Source organism: Lissotriton helveticus, chromosome 3_1, assembly GCF_964261635.1.
Source record: "Lissotriton helveticus chromosome 3_1, aLisHel1.1, whole genome shotgun sequence".
Taxonomy (NCBI): domain Eukaryota; kingdom Metazoa; phylum Chordata; class Amphibia; order Caudata; family Salamandridae; genus Lissotriton; species Lissotriton helveticus.
The window spans coordinates 1,968,349,053-1,968,368,700 of record NC_136061.1 but is presented as its reverse complement, the minus strand read 5'-3'; the positions used below and the strand labels follow the sequence as shown (position 1 = coordinate 1,968,368,700).

The 19,648-nt window shown below is 47.8% G+C and overlaps 1 protein-coding gene across 2 annotated transcripts in view; it reads left to right on the top strand.

The window, feature by feature from the left end:
• Nucleotides 1-19,648, top strand: part of UBAP1L (ubiquitin associated protein 1 like) — a 195,949-nt gene that overhangs the window by 118,630 nt on the left and 57,671 nt on the right. For both annotated transcript variants that reach the window (XM_078683087.1, XM_078683088.1), the window contains exon 4: nucleotides 17,592-18,446. In XM_078683087.1, coding sequence (XP_078539213.1) covers nucleotides 17,592-18,446 — 855 coding nt within the window. The remainder of the gene's footprint in view (nucleotides 1-17,591; nucleotides 18,447-19,648) is intronic.

The window sequence follows — 19,648 nt, the reverse complement described above, 5'->3', positions numbered from 1 at the left end:
CGGCCCCCAGATAAACAGCCTTTATCTCCTCATGTTTTTTTTCTCCTAAAAACTTTAAGAAAATTCTTCCCCTACATCCCGCAAGAGCTACAAAAGACAGTGATGGTCACTCTTTTTCTATCCAAACTGGATTATTGTAATGCTCTGTTTCTGGGAATCGATAAACACCAGCAGCAAAAACTGCAGTCTCTGCAAAATGCTGCATTGAGACTCCTACTGGGTATCCCCAGAGGTCAGTCAACCTCGGCTGTCATCAAACTACTACATTGGTTGCCCATTAAGCAGCGCATTGAATTAAAAACTTTAACTCTTGTGCACAAGGCAATCCATGGTGGCAGTGCCGAGGACCTCCAAAATCTCTTTACACCTTATGTTCCCGCTCGTGACCTCAGATCGGCTAGTTTAGGCCTCATTAAAACCACAAAAGTTAGGCGGGTGAGATGGGGGGGGGGCAGAGCAATCACGCACTGTGCTGCAAAACTTTGGAACAAACTGCAGCTCCCCTTGAAGCTTCAATCTAACCTTCAGCTTTTCTGGTGGAGTCTCAAAACCTGGCAGTTTACAGCCACATAGGCTTGAATCACAACACTCCCTCCCTACCCACACGTTACAGCGCCATGGCGCCTCAGCAATCGAGCGCTTTATAACCATATAAACATAAACATAAGGAGCTTGTCGGGGCTCTGTGTGTGCGTGCTGTCAAGATTGGCCTGCCAAGTAAGGTTGAAATTCCCCATGAGAATTACTGGGCCCTCTGCAAATTCTCCAATCTGTTTTAAGAGGGTAGTTAAGAGACTGGCTGATGGATGTTGGGGGCATAAGCTGATATAAAAGTTAATAGTTTACCCTTCAATTTGCCTTTTCACCATGCTTAGGCGCCCATCTTTGCCAATGTGACCCGCCTCTGGTTGAAATTTGGTTGTTGTGTGAAACAGTAAGGCCACCCCACGTTGTTTTGTCCCCGCTGAGGCTCTGTAAATAAGGGGGTATTGTTTATGTCATAGCCTCATCTCTTCGTCCCTTTTCGGATGCTACGATATCAAAATGGTTATCTGTAATATACTTCCAAATCTTTTGACGCTTTAGTGGCGAATTCAATCCCTTAACATTCCATGAAGCCACTGTAATTACCATGGTGGCGTGTCAGCCCTCCTCCCTCCATGTTCGTATCTGTTCCAACCCATAGCTCGCCCTTGAGGTAGATTACCAAGAAAAACTGCGCCCTCCCCCCTCAATCTTCGTGCCCTCTCGTATGCAGGTCTGCATCTCAGATAAGTGTAAGCAGATGCCAAATATCCGACTTTCACCAACCACCAATCAAACAGAAAAATAAACCCCTACGACAAAGAACTTAAGAAGAAAAACCCCAACAATACCAACATTAGTAGGAGTCATGTGCATGTAATGTCCTCACTGGTAACGGTGTTGCCCTGTCGGGCTAAACGGTGGAGGATGGAGCCGAAGCCCCGTCCACGCCTCTCCCGAGTGATCAAGAAGAAAGATCATCAATTTCACATGTTCCTAAAGAATTGTGTGTCCGCTCCCGTCTTGAATGTGTAAAGTCACTAGTCTCTGTTGCATCATCCATAGGAGGTCCCGTATGGTAAATGTGCGACCCCAGGACACGGTCTTTTAGTGGCTAGATCAATATAGGGCGTTGGGTGCCATCTCTATTGTCACTAGTGAACCCCCCTCGAGCTCGTAGCCCATTGAGATCGTTTGACAGTGTTGCTGATCTTCCCCCCCTGGCGGCCCCGGTGTTTCGTCCTCCTCAACAAGGGGAAGGCCCAACAGGCAAAGACCTTCGTTGAGCTCCGTGACATGGCGAGGTTTATTGTCCTGTTCAAAGCTCAGGCCAAACGGGTAGGTCCATTTATTTTCTACATGAGACTCTTGAAGCTTCATAGTCAGTTGGCGAAACTGCTGTCGACGTGCCAATGTCGCTGGTGCCAGGTCATGATACAGAGTGCATTTGTGTCCTTGAAATGAAACATCTCCCTTCTGCATGGCCCCCTGTAGGACTGCTTCTTTGACTTTTAAAAAGTGGAATTTGACTAATACTTCGTGTGTCTGGTGTCGCTCGTTACCCGTCGGTCCTCCAACTTGGTGTGCGCGGTCCAATTTAATCTTGAGCTGTCGCGGGCTAATAATCTCTGTAAAAAGACCCTAGAGGAACGCCTCAAGGTCCGGCCCCTCCGCTCCCTCTGCTAAGTCTCGGCTCCGTATGTTGTTGCGCCGAGCCCTGTTTTCAAGATCTTCAGCTTTCAGCTGAGCTAGAGAGAGTTGTTATTGAAGGTCTTGCAGCTTGTCGTGTGTTTCCTTTGCATGGTGCTCCAATCCCTGATTTTGTGTTTCCAGGTCGATCACCCTCGTGCCCACTGAGTCCACATCTTGTAGCGCGGTCATACGGGTGGAGAGATCTGTTTGGAGCTGATCAATGGAGGCTTTCAAGTCTCGGCTTAGCTCAGCGCGAAGTTCAGCCTAGAAGTTGCACTGGGAGGACAACAGTTCGTCTTTGGTGAGGGCCATTTCAATTGTGGGATCTTCCTGGTCAGGTGGCTGCCTTTTATTTGAGTGGTGCAAAAAACTGGTGACCTTGGGTGGTGGTGGTGCCTTCAATGGGGACATAGGTGCGGGCTCCTTGGCGCCCTGTGCGTGGTACAGTGAAGCGACTGATGGAGGGTAAGGACTGTGTCGCGAAGTGCAGCGGACGCCGTAAGTGTAAATTGGTGGCTGCGAGGCACCCTAGGGTCTTCTCTCCCAAGTTAATAGTGTTGAAGTGTAGTAGCCGAGTGGGGGGCACTCGCTGAAGGAAGTACCAGTTGCATAAGTCCATATCAGGAGGTTGACGTATCTCAGGAGGGTGCCAGCAGACAGGAAGTGGTGTAGTATAGAAGCACAACTGAAAGCTATAGACCTCAGGGACCCATCAGCAAAGCGCGATTTACAGCATCGGGGTTAGTGAGCAGCCGCCATCTTAAAGTCAGGCTGGGGCAGATGGAACGTCTGGGAGTTAGGAGGCATCCTCCATGGGTGTCAGGGGCCCATCTTCTGCAGGTGTGCCTCAAGTGTTGCCCCCTCTGATCCTCTGCTGCGTATCTGGATCCCCGGGGGATGGCAGCCCCCCGTGCGTGTCTCCCTTCGAGGTGAGCGTGAGGCTTCCAGCCAGCCTGTGGCGCTCAGCAATTATCGGGCTCACTCACCGTTTCGTCGGGCAGAAGGCATCAGGCTCCCACAGGGATGTAGAGGGGGTGGGGGGGGGGAAGGCATCAGTCCCCGCACGGAAGGGCGCCCATGCCGGACCGTTGCTGCCAAAGCCTCTAGGCGACTGCCATGTTGCGAGGACCGGTAAGGCGTATCGGCAGAAATAAAACAGTCTCACTGAAGTTGGAGACCGATGTTATGGGGCCCCTTCGTTTCTGCTGGCAGGTCTGGGGACGCTAGTGTCTGCTCCGGGTGAGTTGAGCGCGCATGGTAGCTCGCCACACACCCTCTCCTCACGCTGATCGCAAGTCCCCAATCTGTCTGTGGCACCTTGCAGATTTTGGGGTCGCTTACCACCAGGGAGAGCGGGAGTCTCAGGATGCTCGCACAGACAGAAACAAGCTGGAGAGAAGCCTCCGAATTCTTGCGACGGAGTGCCCTCAGCTTCCCCTCGAGTCCGAGTCCTTCAGGTAGCCGCCATTTTGTCTGATCCCGTAGTCAGTAGCGGCGGGATGCAAACAGCCTCATCAAAAACTGGAAGCTGACGTTACCAGGCCTCCCGTCGCCGCCGGTAAGTCCTGGAGCGTTAATTCATATTTTAGGCAAGTGTGATGCGCAAATGGGTGTGCTGGACACTCGGGTCGCTGGCGTGGCTCGGGAGCCGAGCCGATTCACGTCCGCTCGGCTATTTTGCTCGGCCACGCCCCCGGCTGCCCAGTTTTGAATACATCTCATGCATCTCTATTACACCAACCTGCAAGCCCTGTCTTATTATCTCACTCTTGCAGGTTACTTTTCATCCCTGCTGTCTCCCTTTGTCGCTTTTTTCCTCTCTTTCTATTCCTTCTTCTGTCGCCCTTTCCTGCCTTCACCTCTCTAGCTCTGGGTCAAAGTCTGATAAAGAAAATTGAGTCACTGTTCCCAAAAATGACCTGCAGTCCCCTGCACAAATTAAGCACTCGTGTAGGGTCACCCCCCTACCTAGCGATGAGTTAGTATGCCTCTATCCAAGTAACAAAGACCACATCAGCAGCAATAAGGTAACCGGAGCTGCATTACTTTCGACAATTGCACTTGCCTTGAGTTGGCAGCCACGTAGGAGCAATCGGATGTTTGAGATCTTCTACTGGGAGACAGGAGGTAAGGTCAGCGTTTGGGAGCGCCCACGCCTATAGTTTGAGAGCCCTGCTGCCCAGTACAAACAATGATGTGGGAGCCCTGCTTCCGTTGGGAGACGCTACTGCATCGGGTTCACTCGCAGGCATTGCTGCCGAGCTCGGGTCACCTGAGCGGGGTGAAGTCTGTCAGCGCTAGATGATGCAAGCTGTCCCCGGAGCCACGCGTGCACAGCCCTCCTGGTGTTTCGGAGCCCACACCATTCCCAGTGCAGCAGACATCATTCTTTGGGCTAAAAATATCATCTCAGGACTCGGACGCGCTCCCGCTTCACGATGATAAATGAGTCGGACGCAGAATATGGAACAAGGGCTTAAGAAATACAAAGCTATGCAGAAACAATGCAACAATGTCACCTCCCCAACCCCACCCCACCCCACCCCTCCTCACCCCTCCTCCTCGCTCTCCATGCTCCGATCTCACCCTCTGTCTACGTGTATTCATTTCACCTGCCTTATGCTCTCCGTTCCCACTTCTCTTTCAGTCTTTTTTCAGTCGCCTGATCTCATTCACAGTCTGCAAGTCCTGATCTCACCTGCTATCCACCCGCTGAGCCTCATTTGCCCTTCCCCCTCATTAAGCGACCTCCCAAAGCCTCTCATTTGGCCGACTCTCTCCACCCTCATTCCCCCACCTTCCCTTATACCGAACTAGCGCGTCCTTCATCCTCGAAGCCTCTCACCCATCACCGCGCACGCCGCCCTCTCTCGCTGTCCCTCCACACACTGTTTCATGACCTCACCCATCATTCCCTCATCCATTCCTTGAGTTCACCTCACAGACACACGATCTTTGAGATGACCTACCCCGTCCACCACACAGGTACACCATTCCAAAGTGCGCGCCACCTTGCCCCACTCTCCATCCCTAATCTAACCCCCCTCTCCATGGTACATATTTCTGAGCTTACGCATTCCCCACTATCCATCATGGAGCTCACGCTCCGTCCTCACATTCTGCTCTCTCATGCCCCACGTCCTAGAGAACACTCGTCGGCTCACACACTCCATTTCTCAGCCACCACCCTCCACAGCTGTCAATCCATCTTCTCCTACCCCTCCTTCCTCCTCGAGCTCCTGCTCACCTTTCATGCGTGCATCAGCTAGAGGTCGCTTATACGGCCACACATTCCACCAGCAGGGCTCTCCCAACTTCCTGTCTTCTCGCATTACTAAATGTTTCAGTTATTGGCTTTGCATTATTATCAGCAACGCTAATAGCTCAAACTTTTACTAATGCGAGACCTATTGCATTGCAAATGTTTGTTCTATATGCATATAACAGCCCCGTACTGATGATGTAATTACTTCCCATCATACTGAAGGAAAGTAGTAGCGCTGACCCGAACGGTTCCATGTGCACTCTTCCCCACCTTACAACCCAGCGCAAATTGCACCATCAATTACCTGAATGAATTTGCATTTGAAAAATAGGTCCGAAGGAGGGAACTTGGGCGGAATTCAGGTGCAGTACAGGCTGCCTCCCGTTCCGACCTGCAGACCTCTGATTAGGGTGAAGACCACAAGGTGTGGTATTGGTATCTCGATGGGCAGTTTTACCTCCTTTCATTCTTGCTGACCAGGAACGCGGGTCCATAACTCCTGATTTAATTCAAGCAAACCTTGTGGCACTTATACATTCCGGATGCTATTTCTGGTGCCCAACCATTAAAAAACAAACAAAAAAAACTGGTTGAAAACATATCGTTAAATGAGCAAGAGGTCTGCTGTGTCAAAGAATGTAAACACATTGTTTGTACATGAGGCCAACACTGTATTTTAGTATTTATTTATTTCGTGTTTTCTATAGCCCGAACATGACCCTGTGAGGGGTATCAGAGCGCTTTACAGATGTTTCAACATTAGAACCATTAAGAACCATAAGTTGCAGAATACAAACTCTTTCCAATAATACACTTCAGGGGAGCGTATAACAAATATATCAAAAGCACATTAAATCACACCACCATATGTGTTTCATATATACCCTCTCGTGTGTGAAGTGAGATGCTGACGGGTGACTGGAAGCAAACATGGAAAGATTATTTCCATAGGTACTGCTGCTGTCCTGCTGCAAGGACTTATTGTAGAAATGTCCTCATATAGAACAATTTCGCTTCTTTTTTGAATGCTGCGATGGATAGAATTCTTCTAATGCTAGGGGGTAGAGTGTTCCAAATTCGAGGTGCTGCCCCAGAGAATGCTCGGTCATAAGTTTTTTTTCTTACAAAAACGAGCAGGTTTCAGATGTAGATTGTCTTTACTCCTGGTGCTTCGGTTTCCTCCTGACAGCGTGATTTTCTGTGCAAGGTAAACTGGAGTTTTATGGTGCAATGCATTGTGGGTGATGCATGCTAACTTGAAGTGAATTCTTGCCTCGAAGGGTTGCCAGTTGAGCACTTTCAAATGGGGGGGAGATGTGGTCGAATTTTTTTTATCCCGATATCAGTCTTGCGGCTGCATTAAGACATGCTTTCAAAGGGGCTGTTGTAACCTTGGGAAGCCCTGCCAGAGTAGTGTACCCATATTCTATCCTTGAAATGACAAGTGCCTGGACTGCTGTTTTCAGATCTGTCTTATTTAGGAATGGTTTTAGTTTCCGCAGGTAGCTTAGATGGAAACGGGCGTTCTTTGCCATTGTGTTGATGTGTGCAATCATGTTCAGATTTTTGTCAAGAGTAATTCCCAAAGATTTGGTGGAGTCGACAGTCTTCGGGGTACATTTTAAAGCTGTGATAATGTTGGACCAATCTGCGAACTTGAGTTTACTTTTCTGAGGTGTAATCAGTAAGAATTCAGTTTTCTGCAGGTTTAGCTTCAGGTGATTCAGGGTTAGCCATTGGAGGGTACTCGTAAGGGCTTGGTTCATAGTTTTTATATCTTCTGTCGATGTCATCTTGATATACAGCTGCGTGTCATTGCGTACATATGGAATGCAATGTTCGCATTTTGTAGTATAGCCATTAGTGGTTCTACATAAAGATTGAAAATCGCCGGGGATAACGTAGAACCTTGTGGAACTCCAATTGTATTTATAGTAGAACCTGACAGGGTTTGGTTGACAATGACTTTTTAGGTTTTGCCTGGCGAAAGCTGCGCTCTGCGCAGCTTTTTCGCGCAGGCGAAAACCTAATGAGTATGGTATGGGAGACAGGAACGGCCCCCGTCTTTCATAGGCTAGCTCCATAAATGGAGGCTAGCCATTGGAAGACGGGCCTGTCCGTCTATGCCGGACCAGATTCGGGGGCGTTCCCGAGAATTTTTGGCTTTTGGCTACGTCACGCTACGTCAGCCAAAAGCCGGGAACGCCCCCGAATCTGGTCCGGCATTGCCGGCACCTGCCTTCCTGCTCCTGTCTCACGCGGCGCCCGGCGGCGCCTGCCGCGTTGATTTCTCTTTTGCGGACGCAGGGGGTCTGGCCGCTCTGGGACCCCGGTTTCACATTTAGGAAACATTCCGGAGCCTGGTGGTCTCATTGGCGGCAGCAATAACGGCCTGAGGGAGACTTGGGGAGGGTTCAAGAATATGCTGCCTGACCCCAACATGGCGGCATGAGGAGCTCGGCGAGCCGGACCGATCTGCGGGAAAGGGCATGAAGGTCAAACCAAGCTGCAGGGCTGCTGCCATTGGAATTTCGTGTCTTTAAGGGATGCCTTCGTGGTGTTGTGCTTTTTTGCTTCCGAGGCGAGCACTGTTGGATGTAACTGAAATCGTTACATTACCTTCTATTCTTTCCGTTCGCTGGAGGATTTTAACTCCCTTTAGCTGACAAGCATGCCTTTCATTGAATAGCAGAGACATTCAAGTTTGTTACGCAGCGAGCCCCGGGGGAAGCAGGGCAGATGCAGGGGAGAGGGAAATGGAAGGCAGCCTCTGCTTGCACGAAATGTGGTTTTGAGCGCAGAGCGTTAGGTTCCCGCCCACCCTCCCGCTGTCTGTTGCCCCCCCTCCCGCTGTCTGTTGCCCCCCCTCCGCTGTCCGTTCCCGCCCCTCCCGCTGTCCGTTCCCGCCTCCCCCTCCCGCTGTCCGTGTCCAAATATAATTTTAGGCAAAGCTCTGAAGTTAGGCCGGTTCAGTCGCCAACAGCTAATCCAGCCCTGTCCTCGATTTATTTTTTTCTCCACCTTCACGTCATTGGTCTACTTTTGTCATACTAAACTACAAGTCCCAGCGTGCTAAGCGGTTTGGTGAGCAACGCATTCTTCTCGAGGTACAAATCATGCTCTCTAAATGTTCTGATGCTTATACTAGTATTAAAGATGTTTTTTCAGGCAGTACTTTGACCCGGTGTTGCACTTTCTGTTTTTAGATCGGTGGCCGCGGGGCGGGTCACAGACAAAGCACACTGTAGCACATCTGCACTCATCCTGAAAGCCAGAATTATCACCAATATCGGGAACAAAACTGGAGAAGATGAGGCATTACGATAGAGCTATTGAGAACTGTGGAGCCAGCCAGGCTTGAGTCTCGGCGCTGGCTCTACAGCCCGTGATTCTGGGCACATCATTTAATTTCCCCGTTACCTTTAAAACAAACACTGGCCTGGTGTAGGCACATGCACAGAGCGCTCTAATACCGCGGAGTTCGCGCTATATAAAACTGAAAAAATACAAATAAATGGAGAACTGAGAGGAGGGTTTTCTGGCTCCCGTGAGTGTGTACAAGTAGCACCTCAGGGGCGGAAAGGGGTCGAGAGCCAGCTGAGAGGGCCTGGGGCGGGGGTGCAGGAGGGAGGGGGAGTGAAGTTTGACAAGCTTCGGCTCCAGCTGAGATGCATACACTTCAGGGAGGGGGGGCAGCAGGTGGGGAGGGGCCCCACAGACGCCCACCCCCAGCACCACTGCAATCCGCGATCCCTCACACTGGGGAGCAGCCCTGCTCTGGGTAATGTGAGCCACAGGGAAACCAATCATGAGGCGAGGGACCGCGTGTGATCTTCGGCAGCCCGTCACTCACTTTTCCCTTTCACCACACTCTCCTTCTCTCACTGACTCTCTCTCTTCTGCTCATACTCTCATCCCGTCACTCACTCTTCCCTTTCACCACACTCTCCTTCTCTCACTGACTCTCTCTTCTGCTCATACTCTCATCCCGTCACTCACTCTTCCCTTTCACCACACTCTCCTTCTCTCACTGACTCTCTCTCTTCTGCTCATACTCTCATCCCGTCACTCACTCTTCCCTTTCACCACACTCTCACCTTGTTTTACATGACAAGTTTAAACAGTATGCAGCATTCGGCAAAAAGGTCTGTTTTATTAAACCTGCCAATGCTCTGTTGACCTCACTGTCTATGCTACTTCCCTTGATAACTCATCCGGGCGTCCGAGCAGTGTCCCAGTAATCATTTAATAATACATAATAGACTAACTATGGGGTACACTTGTGAGGCATGGCAACCATGAAGCACGCAGATGAACAAGATCGAGTGAGAAAGAGATTGTGAAAATGTTGGCATTATTATAGTAAAACATATATAAAAAGGCAGTTTAAGCAGATAAATGTATCTATCGATCTCTCTCCCTCCCTGCATATCCCCCCCCCCCAGCACGTCAGGCAGGGGGTTCGGCGCCCAGCAGCACACAGCTTAAGCCCCGCAACCAACCCCCTCCTTTTTTTTCCTCTCTTCAGCCTTGTGGCTCTAACTAACGCAATTCTGCAAGGGGCCACACTTCGGGTGGATCTGCAGGTCACCGAAGTGGCAGAAAATCAATATAAGCAGCCTGTCCCCTCCCTGCCCTTTCCCAGCCTGTCCTCTCCCAGCCTGTCCACTTCCAGCCTGCCCTTTCCCAGCCTGTCCTCTCCCAGCCTTTCCACTTCCAGCCTGTCCACTGCCAGCCTGTCCACTTCCAGCCTGCCCTCTCCAAACCTGCCCTCTCCCAACCTGCCCTCTCCCAACCTGCCCTCTCCCAACCTGCCCTCTCCCAACCTGCCCTCTCCCAACCTGCCCTCTCTCAACCTGCCCTCTCCCAGACTGTCCCCTCCCTGCCCTCTCCCAGGCTGCCCTCTCCCAGCCTGTCCCCTCCCTGCCCTCTCCTAGCCTGTCCTCTCCCTGCCTGTTGTTGTGTCCCGGCGGCAGCAGGCAGCAGCGTGCACTGCGTCCCCGAAGTAACAGCCCTAAAGCAAGCAAGCAAGAAGTACGCCCCCCTCCCACCAATCCCTGTTAGGTAGTGGAAACTGTCCAAACTGGGGTGCAGACAGCCCCTCTCACCTTTCGGCCTGGTACCACTGCACCAGCCGCACTACTTCCCTACTGACCGTTCTCCACTTCAGCCCCATCTAAATTACAATTCATGCTTGTGACCCTTTTGCCTGCTTGTGCTTGTTTTCGTGCCCCTGTTGCCTGCTTGTGCCTCTGTGTGCCCCTGTTGCCTGCTTGTGCCTCCGTGTGCCCCTGTTGCCTGCGTGTGCCTCCGTGTGCCCCTGTTGCCTGCGTGTGCCTCCGTGTGCTCCTGTTGCCTGCTTGTGCCTCCGTGTGCCCCTGTTGCCTGCTTGTGCCTCCGTGTGCCCCTGTTGCCTGCTTGTGCCTCCGTGTGCCCCTGTTGCCTGCTTGTGCCTCCGTGTGCCCCTGTTGCCTGCTTGTGCCTCCGTGTGCCCCTGTTGCCTGCTTGTGCTGTGTGGGTGTGTGTGGAAGGCTCTGTGTGGGTGTGTGGAGGGCTCTGTGTGGCTGTGTGTGTGGGGAGCTTTGTGTGGCTGTGTGTGTGGGGGGCTTTGTGTGGCTGTGTGTGTGGGGGGCTCTGTGTGGCTGTGTGTGTGGGGGGCTCTGTGTGGGTGTGTGTGTGGGGGGGGCTCTGTGTGTGTCATTTGCGAGAGATAAAGCTAGTGGCATTGTAAATGATAATGCCATTTATTTATGTTAAAAAAAACATAAATAAAAATAATGTCAAGAGCAATGCCAATAGCTCTAACTTTAACAAAGGCAAAACCATTGCATTGTAAATGCTTGTTGAGATCTATTCTCTAGGAAGGAGCTTGAACCCTTTTATGTGATCTTACATCTGTTTTCGTACAAAGATTTTTAATAGGTTAATGTGTCTTTGAAATAACAGACCTCAAAAGTCACAGTTAAAACTAGTATCAGTTTTAGAATACAGAATGACTCCACAAAGTTGAAAGAAACCCTGTTCAAAAGATGTAACCGTTTTGTTGTTATCATAGATATATCTTTTGAATCTGTTCTGTATATATATATATATATATATATATATATATATATATATATATGTATATATGTAAAAACCTCCGTTCTCCTGCCACAATCACCTCTGACCTGATCGCGCTGGAAACAGACACGGACCACACTTGGATGCTGGTTAGTTTCGTTTATTCAGCTGTCGCCATAACGTTTCGGCTGAAAAGCCTTGATCACATGACAGCGTAACCTTGTTTTTTTGGTTTATTTAAAGTGCACAGTGCTCATTAGTGATTGGTTCGTTTGAATTGTCACCACCTTTGGGTAAACATAGTTGATGGACTTACACATAACATTATTACGATATGTACACGTATTTACAATGCATATTTACAATTTTTAGCTGTCCACTCTTTTTCAATATTTGGGATAAATCCCTAAATATTCTTAAGCAATTCTGGGTTAAATCCCTTTATGGACTTTAAAGCATATCCACCATATTTATACATTGTTGCCATAATTTTGCAGTTTTGGGTTAAATCCCCACGTTGATCATTTATCCATTACTTTGTTAAACATTAACTTCAGCAATACATTTGATATTTTAATTCACCTTGCATTGTTTGCGTCCTTACCCATATCCATATAAAAGTGCTCCAGTGCAAAAAAGTGTTTAAAACCATGTAAACGAGGGCTAAACAATTTTAAATTCAAATAGTTATTTCATTATTATTATTTGTAGAGCCAACCTTTTCTCCTTTTGTTTTACATTCCCACTACACTTATGTTCGAGTTTATCCTGTTATCATTTTGGTTTTCAGTTACTTCACTATTGCTTATCTTATCATCCAGGTTGCCAACTTACATACCAAGTCTCAGTAAATATGGTCCTTCTACTTGTTACTCAATTGTCACATGTTCTTAATTATTACAGCGAATATGATCATTGCCCAACTAGTTCTGTATAAAATTAATTATTCACACTTTATATCATCTTCATCTATATACAACTATATATACACATAAACTGATATACACCTTTATCCAAAAATATACATCTCTATATCATTCAATTCTAATTCATATATGTACATCCTATTTACACACCTATGAAGTTCACATTTTTTAATATCTCATAATTTGGGCATTACATGGCATTCATAATCATTAGTTATGCAAACATGTGTGTAAATCTTCAGTCAAATTCAGACCTACAGGCTGTTTGCTATTAAACTTGAGTATGTAGTTGGTTTCCATTTTACGTAATTTGTTTTCCCGGTTGCCTCCCCTCCTGCTCGCACTTACAGCATCCACCACCCAGTATTTCAGTTCCTTGTTATTGCTTTGGTGTTGACTTTTAAAATGCCTCGCCACGGGATAGGTGTTATCCTGCGTGGTTATCGCCCTTAAATGCTGCAATATCCTTTTATGCACGGGAAGTTTCGTGCTTCCCACATATTGCCGTTTGCAGGGGCATTCAAGGACGTAAACGGCATAGTCCGTTTTACAAGTTAGGACTTTTGTGATGCGATGCTCTTGGTCACTAAATCCGTCCTTGTACATTTTTTTGTTCACACCATGTGCACATGCTTTGCAGGTTTTACACCTGTAAAAGCCTTGATTGTTCAGGTACCAGGAACTGTTATCAATAATTTCTGGGCAGGTTGCCACTAATCTTTGTCTCATGTTGGGAGCTTTACTGAAGGTTATGGAGGCTTTCTTTGGGAGATCCTGACCTATTAAAGGATCACTACTGATTATTGGCCAATTTCTGTTGATAATTTTTCGTACTTCATAGTGTTGGTTACAGTACCCTACTATTATACGGAACGGTTCTGCCTGTTTGTTGTGGTCAGGGTTAATTACGGGTTCACTGTTAGATGCCTCAGCCAAGGCCTCTCCAATACCCAATAAATCCTTGCGGTCCTTGACCATGGATTTTTTAATTGCCTGTTGTATGGCCCCTTTGCTATACCCTCGCTCCATGAACCGCTTGGCACATTCATCTTGTGCTCTTACTAGTTCATCAGGTTCACTACACAGCCTACGAATCCTTAGCATCTCACCATACGGAATACTCCGTATTAGATGGGCCGGGTGAGTGCTGCTGGCGTGTAGGATTGTGTTTCCTGCTGTTGTTTTGCGAAATAGCCTGCTAGCTAGTTTGTTCTCATGGGTATAAATTTCTATGTCCAAGAAAGGGATCTTTATCTGGCTCATTGTGTAGGTAAAGTTAATGTTCAAATCATTCCCATTTAGATTTTCAATGAATCTTTCCGCATCCACTTGTGGACCTCTCCACACTACAAACAAATCGTCTATAAAACGATACCATGTTATAATGTTTTCCTTCATTTCTTTTTCAAAGTTGATTCTGAGGACCAGTTCCTCCCAAGCCCCCATGTGTAAACATGCTACGCTTGGTGAAAAACTGGCCCCCATTGCCACCCCCTGACATTGGCGGTAAAGAAGGTTGTTAAATATGAAAACATTGTGTTCTAGGCAATAAGTCAACATAAATAGCAACATTTCAGTGTGTTCTTTACAGTCTTCAGATCTTCTAGATAGATAGTATTTGACCGCATTTATACAGTCTAGATGTTTTATGCTTGTGTATAAGGAACTTACGTCTAATGCCAACAGCCAGTCTCCCGGTTGCCAGACAATGTTGCACATTTTGCCAAGGAAATCGCTCGAGTCCCGAATATATGAGTCCAAGCTTTTCACAAAGGTTTGTAGAAACTGATCAATGTATACCGATGTATTTTCCAGCAAACCCCCCATTGCATTAATAATCGGTCTCCCTGGGGGGTTTTTTCGGTCCTTGTGCACTTTTGGAATGAAATAGATGCATGGCATCACCGGATGGTCCACCTTTAAATACCTGTATTCTGCTTCGGATATGAGTTTCCTCCTTTTCCATTTTGCCAAACAGTCATGGTACTCACTCTGCCATCCTTTGATTGTTGCCATGTTCACTCTCTCATAATGCTCTCGATTATTGAGTTGCATAAGTGCTTCTTTGTCATACATCTCCTTAGTGAGCAGGACCACGTTACCTCCCTTATCACTGGGCCGAACTACTATGTTTTTATCCTTGCTCAGTTTTGTTATCAAGTTTTCATAGTCCTTGGTTTGTTCGTTATTTTTGTAGCGTTCCTTGCATATGCGCTTCTGCATTTCCTTCAAATCATTAGTCACATTTTCATGGAAGATATCTATTCCATCTCTTGGTAGTATCGGGCAAAATGTGGATGGGGGTTTCAGCTCCGTTGACCCAATTCCCCCCTCTCTCTGCTTGCCTCTTGTTCCACCAAAAATATCAGGCATAGGCGGTTGCATTTCTTCACCCTCATTGTTCCATAATTCCTCCATCTCCTGTGTGAGGGTGCCTTGTTCCTCATCCTGGATGTTTTCTCCTTTCCTTTTTCTTTGCTTATGGTATTTTTTGAGTTTTAGTTTTCTCACCGCCTTATATATATCGATTCGTGTTTTGGCATAGTCAAGGTTAGATCTGGGGGCAAACGACAGTCCAAGTTGTAGGATTTTTTCCTCTTTTTCCGTTAAATCCATTTTGGTTAAATTGATTACTGTGTTATTTTGTGGGATTACTGTTTTTTGTTCCATTTTCCCCGGCCTCTCCACGTGGTTTGATTTGAATTGCCTCCGCTGCCTTGCCCTCCTCCTCTTCCTCGAGATGTAGTTCTTCCTGCTTCGCTGTAATTTTTTCGCGTCCCAGGTCTTAATGATTGCAGTCTGTTTTGGCATAAAAAAACAATTTCTTCACCAGGGGAGGGTCTTCTTTGTTGTGTTTCCCCATTTGCCTTTCTTTGTTCTGATTCCGATCCGCTCCCGCCCTCCGAGCTGAAGTCTGACATTGTTGAGTCAGTCTGATCTTTTCGTGTTTTTGCTTGAGGTACCTTGGTTTGTTTGTTTACCTGATTTTTGCCTGCTGACGCATTCCGTAAGGAATCATATCGTTTCGAAAATGTGAAGATTTGTCCTAATTCATAGTCCGTGCGGTCTCTTTGGAACTTATATGTTTTGCGGTCTATGATTTTCTCCTCCTCTTTTTTCAACCTGGATTTCATTTCCTTCAGTAATTTCTCTTTTTCATCTTCCGGACCCATTCCCTCCAATTCCTCGTAGCACACAGCTTAAGCCCCGCAACCAACCCCCTCCTTTTTTTTCCTCTCTTCAGCCTTGTGGCTCTAACTAACGCAATTCTGCAAGGGGCCACACTTCGGGTGGATCTGCAGGTCACCGAAGTGGCAGAAAATCAATATAAGCAGCCTGTCCCCTCCCTGCCCTTTCCCAGCCTGTCCTCTCCCAGCCTGTCCACTTCCAGCCTGCCCTTTCCCAGCCTGTCCTCTCCCAGCCTTTCCACTTCCAGCCTGTCCACTGCCAGCCTGTCCACTTCCAGCCTGCCCTCTCCAAACCTGCCCTCTCCCAACCTGCCCTCTCCCAACCTGCCCTCTCCCAACCTGCCCTCTCCCAACCTGCCCTCTCCCAACCTGCCCTCTCTCAACCTGCCCTCTCCCAGACTGTCCCCTCCCTGCCCTCTCCCAGGCTGCCCTCTCCCAGCCTGTCCCCTCCCTGCCCTCTCCTAGCCTGTCCTCTCCCTGCCTGTTGTTGTGTCCCGGCGGCAGCAGGCAGCAGCGTGCACTGCGTCCCCGAAGTAACAGCCCTAAAGCAAGCAAGCAAGAAGTACGCCCCCCTCCCACCAATCCCTGTTAGGTAGTGGAAACTGTCCAAACTGGGGTGCAGACAGCCCCTCTCACCTTTCGGCCTGGTACCACTGCACCAGCCGCACTACTTCCCTACTGACCGTTCTCCACTTCAGCCCCATCTAAATTACAATTCATGCTTGTGACCCTTTTGCCTGCTTGTGCTTGTTTTCGTGCCCCTGTTGCCTGCTTGTGCCTCTGTGTGCCCCTGTTGCCTGCTTGTGCCTCCGTGTGCCCCTGTTGCCTGCGTGTGCCTCCGTGTGCCCCTGTTGCCTGCGTGTGCCTCCGTGTGCTCCTGTTGCCTGCTTGTGCCTCCGTGTGCCCCTGTTGCCTGCTTGTGCCTCCGTGTGCCCCTGTTGCCTGCTTGTGCCTCCGTGTGCCCCTGTTGCCTGCTTGTGCCTCCGTGTGCCCCTGTTGCCTGCTTGTGCCTCCGTGTGCCCCTGTTGCCTGCTTGTGCTGTGTGGGTGTGTGTGGAAGGCTCTGTGTGGGTGTGTGGAGGGCTCTGTGTGGCTGTGTGTGTGGGGAGCTTTGTGTGGCTGTGTGTGTGGGGGGCTTTGTGTGGCTGTGTGTGTGGGGGGCTCTGTGTGGCTGTGTGTGTGGGGGGCTCTGTGTGGGTGTGTGTGTGGGGGGGGCTCTGTGTGTGTCATTTGCGAGAGATAAAGCTAGTGGCATTGTAAATGATAATGCCATTTATTTATGTTAAAAAAAACATAAATAAAAATAATGTCAAGAGCAATGCCAATAGCTCTAACTTTAACAAAGGCAAAACCATTGCATTGTAAATGCTTGTTGAGATCTATTCTCTAGGAAGGAGCTTGAACCCTTTTATGTGATCTTACATCTGTTTTCGTACAAAGATTTTTAATAGGTTAATGTGTCTTTGAAATAACAGACCTCAAAAGTCACAGTTAAAACTAGTATCAGTTTTAGAATACAGAATGACTCCACAAAGTTGAAAGAAACCCTGTTCAAAAGATGTAACCGTTTTGTTGTTATCATAGATATATCTTTTGAATCTGTTCTGTATATATATATATATATATATATATATATATATATATATATATATGTATATATATATATATATATATATAGTAGACACTTTCAATAAACATGTTTTGATCCCTATAATCTTGAGATCGTGTGAATTGAGATAGTTGTGGAAAAAAAAGTGACGATAAAATAGATTTTTATGGCAGTTTGGTCTCAAATGCAATATGTGATTGTCAGGAAATACCATATACCACATATTGTGGTTGTTATCCCCCACTGTGGCTTTATTCCAGATTGTGAATTTGGCTTACTTATTTCCTGGAGTAACATACTTTTATGATTTTGTTTTCTCTCTTGCAGCAGGATTTTTCTTTCTCATTTGAGAGGAAGGTTTTAGATTGGGTGCAGAATACATACAGAGGGAAGAACCCCAATGAAGAGATTGGAAAAACCGTGCCCTCTGCCCCTATGTGCCCATACGTCTTGCCAGACCCTGCTGAGAGCGAAGAGAGCAGTAGCACTTCAGAGGATCCAACAGGCGATATTTCAAAATGCTCTGTTTCTCACCACCGCTCTCCACTGACAGTCCGGCGGTGCCGGAGCTTGAGTGCAGCAGATATGCGGGTCAACCGCAAGCGTGGAATATGGATGTTGCCAGACTGGGGCAGTGAAACTGGCTTCTTCGAGGAAGATGGCTACTCAGAGGATGACGAGTATTCCTCATCTGAGGAAAGCGACAAGGATGCCCAGAGGCTCCACAGCAGCAAAGGCTTGGGCAGAAGTACCCCCCAGAAGCCTACATTTGTGCCAAGCCGGCCAAAGACCTCCCCCTTTGTGTTGAGCCCTCCTACCAAATGCCGTTGCTGCCGCCAAGAGAGCATCAGCTTACTTACTGTGTCCAGCATTAATAAGCGAAAGTCGATGGCCCTGTTCGCCAATGCCAAGAATGAACTTGAGGGGGCAACCAGAATGATCTCGGCTCTGGTGCACCCCCTGAATGGCTCTGCATGTGGCTTGCCCCATCTGAAGGGGAATCCACCCCATCAGCACAACAGGAACAGTCGCCACCTGCGGTATGGACATGCTTCAGTGCAGCCCTGGACAGGGAGCTTGACACCGTCACCGCCTTCTTCGGTCCCCCGCTGGTATTGCTCCAAGAGGCCAGCTAGCGCAGGGTCCATCCCTCCTATACGGAACCACAAACCTACCATTGCGGTAAGGAGCTGTCCTTATCCATGTGAATGAAGTAGTTCTTGTCGTTTATTAAAAGGAGGCAACAGTGCAGAGCCTCCCACTAGCAGAGATTTCAAGTCCTGAAAGTCCACACTAGAAAGATTTGGTGGAGTTGAAACAACAGTTGATTTTCTTTAATGATAATATGATTCCAATATGTTTAACTCATTTAAGAGTTTCAGTGAAGCTGCCCATCATTAAAGCTCATTTTCAGGATGTGAGATTTGAGGCATCTGCACGTGTAGGCAGGGAACATATTAGAAAGTTGGGTGCAATGTTTGTGGTGGGGAATTATTATGGGAGCACTGTTGAAGGCCTCATTGTGGGTGCTCCGCCTAGCTGGTTCCGCATAAAATGAGAACTAGTTGTACTGTGAAGTGGCAGCAGTGTCAAAATGAAAACAATAGGGACTTGTGCAAAACTGAAATTTTTCCCCTTACTTGTACACAATATTTTAAGTACAAAGGAACAATTTAGCAAATAATAGCTTGCATTTGTTTATAAGTTGAGTTGAGGGACAGGGGACTGGAAAAGTAGGTCCGTGTTTAACTGTCTTCAAGGTAGTCCTCACACTTTTCACTTATTTTTTATTCTGAAAGCAAAACCATACAAACAAAGGTGTTATGTTGCATTTTAGGGGGATTCTGGTCAACAAAACAATGGAGGAGAGTGCTAGCTTGCAGGGGAAACTAACTTAATTTGAGGGAAACCTGTCTATGCTGGTTCTGTCACTTCACATAAGATTCTGAGATTACTTATTTGACCCTCAGTGAATTGAGTCACCATTAGTTATAGCTCAGTTTCAGAGTTAATCTTGTTTAACCAACTCTTAGTCTTACTGATATAATCGCTGTATTTATGATAACAAACGGTAACAAAAAGTAGTACAGACAGCTGCAGGGGCCCGTGCTATATTTAAATGTTGAGGTTTCACTGCAGGCCTGTTCCTCTGAAGGCCAAAGTGGCTCGCGAGGGGTCGGTCTTGTGTCAGACATTTTTTCTGCCACACTGGCCTTTCAGAGGCACAGACCATTTGAAACATTTCTAGCTTGTTGCCAATAGGCCAAGTGTCGCCTCTATCCACAACTGGCACGTGCCATGACTTTAGTAACATTTTTCCATTTAAAAACGTTTTTAGTTTATAAAAAACATAATACCCAAAACTCGGGGAATGAGGGACATTG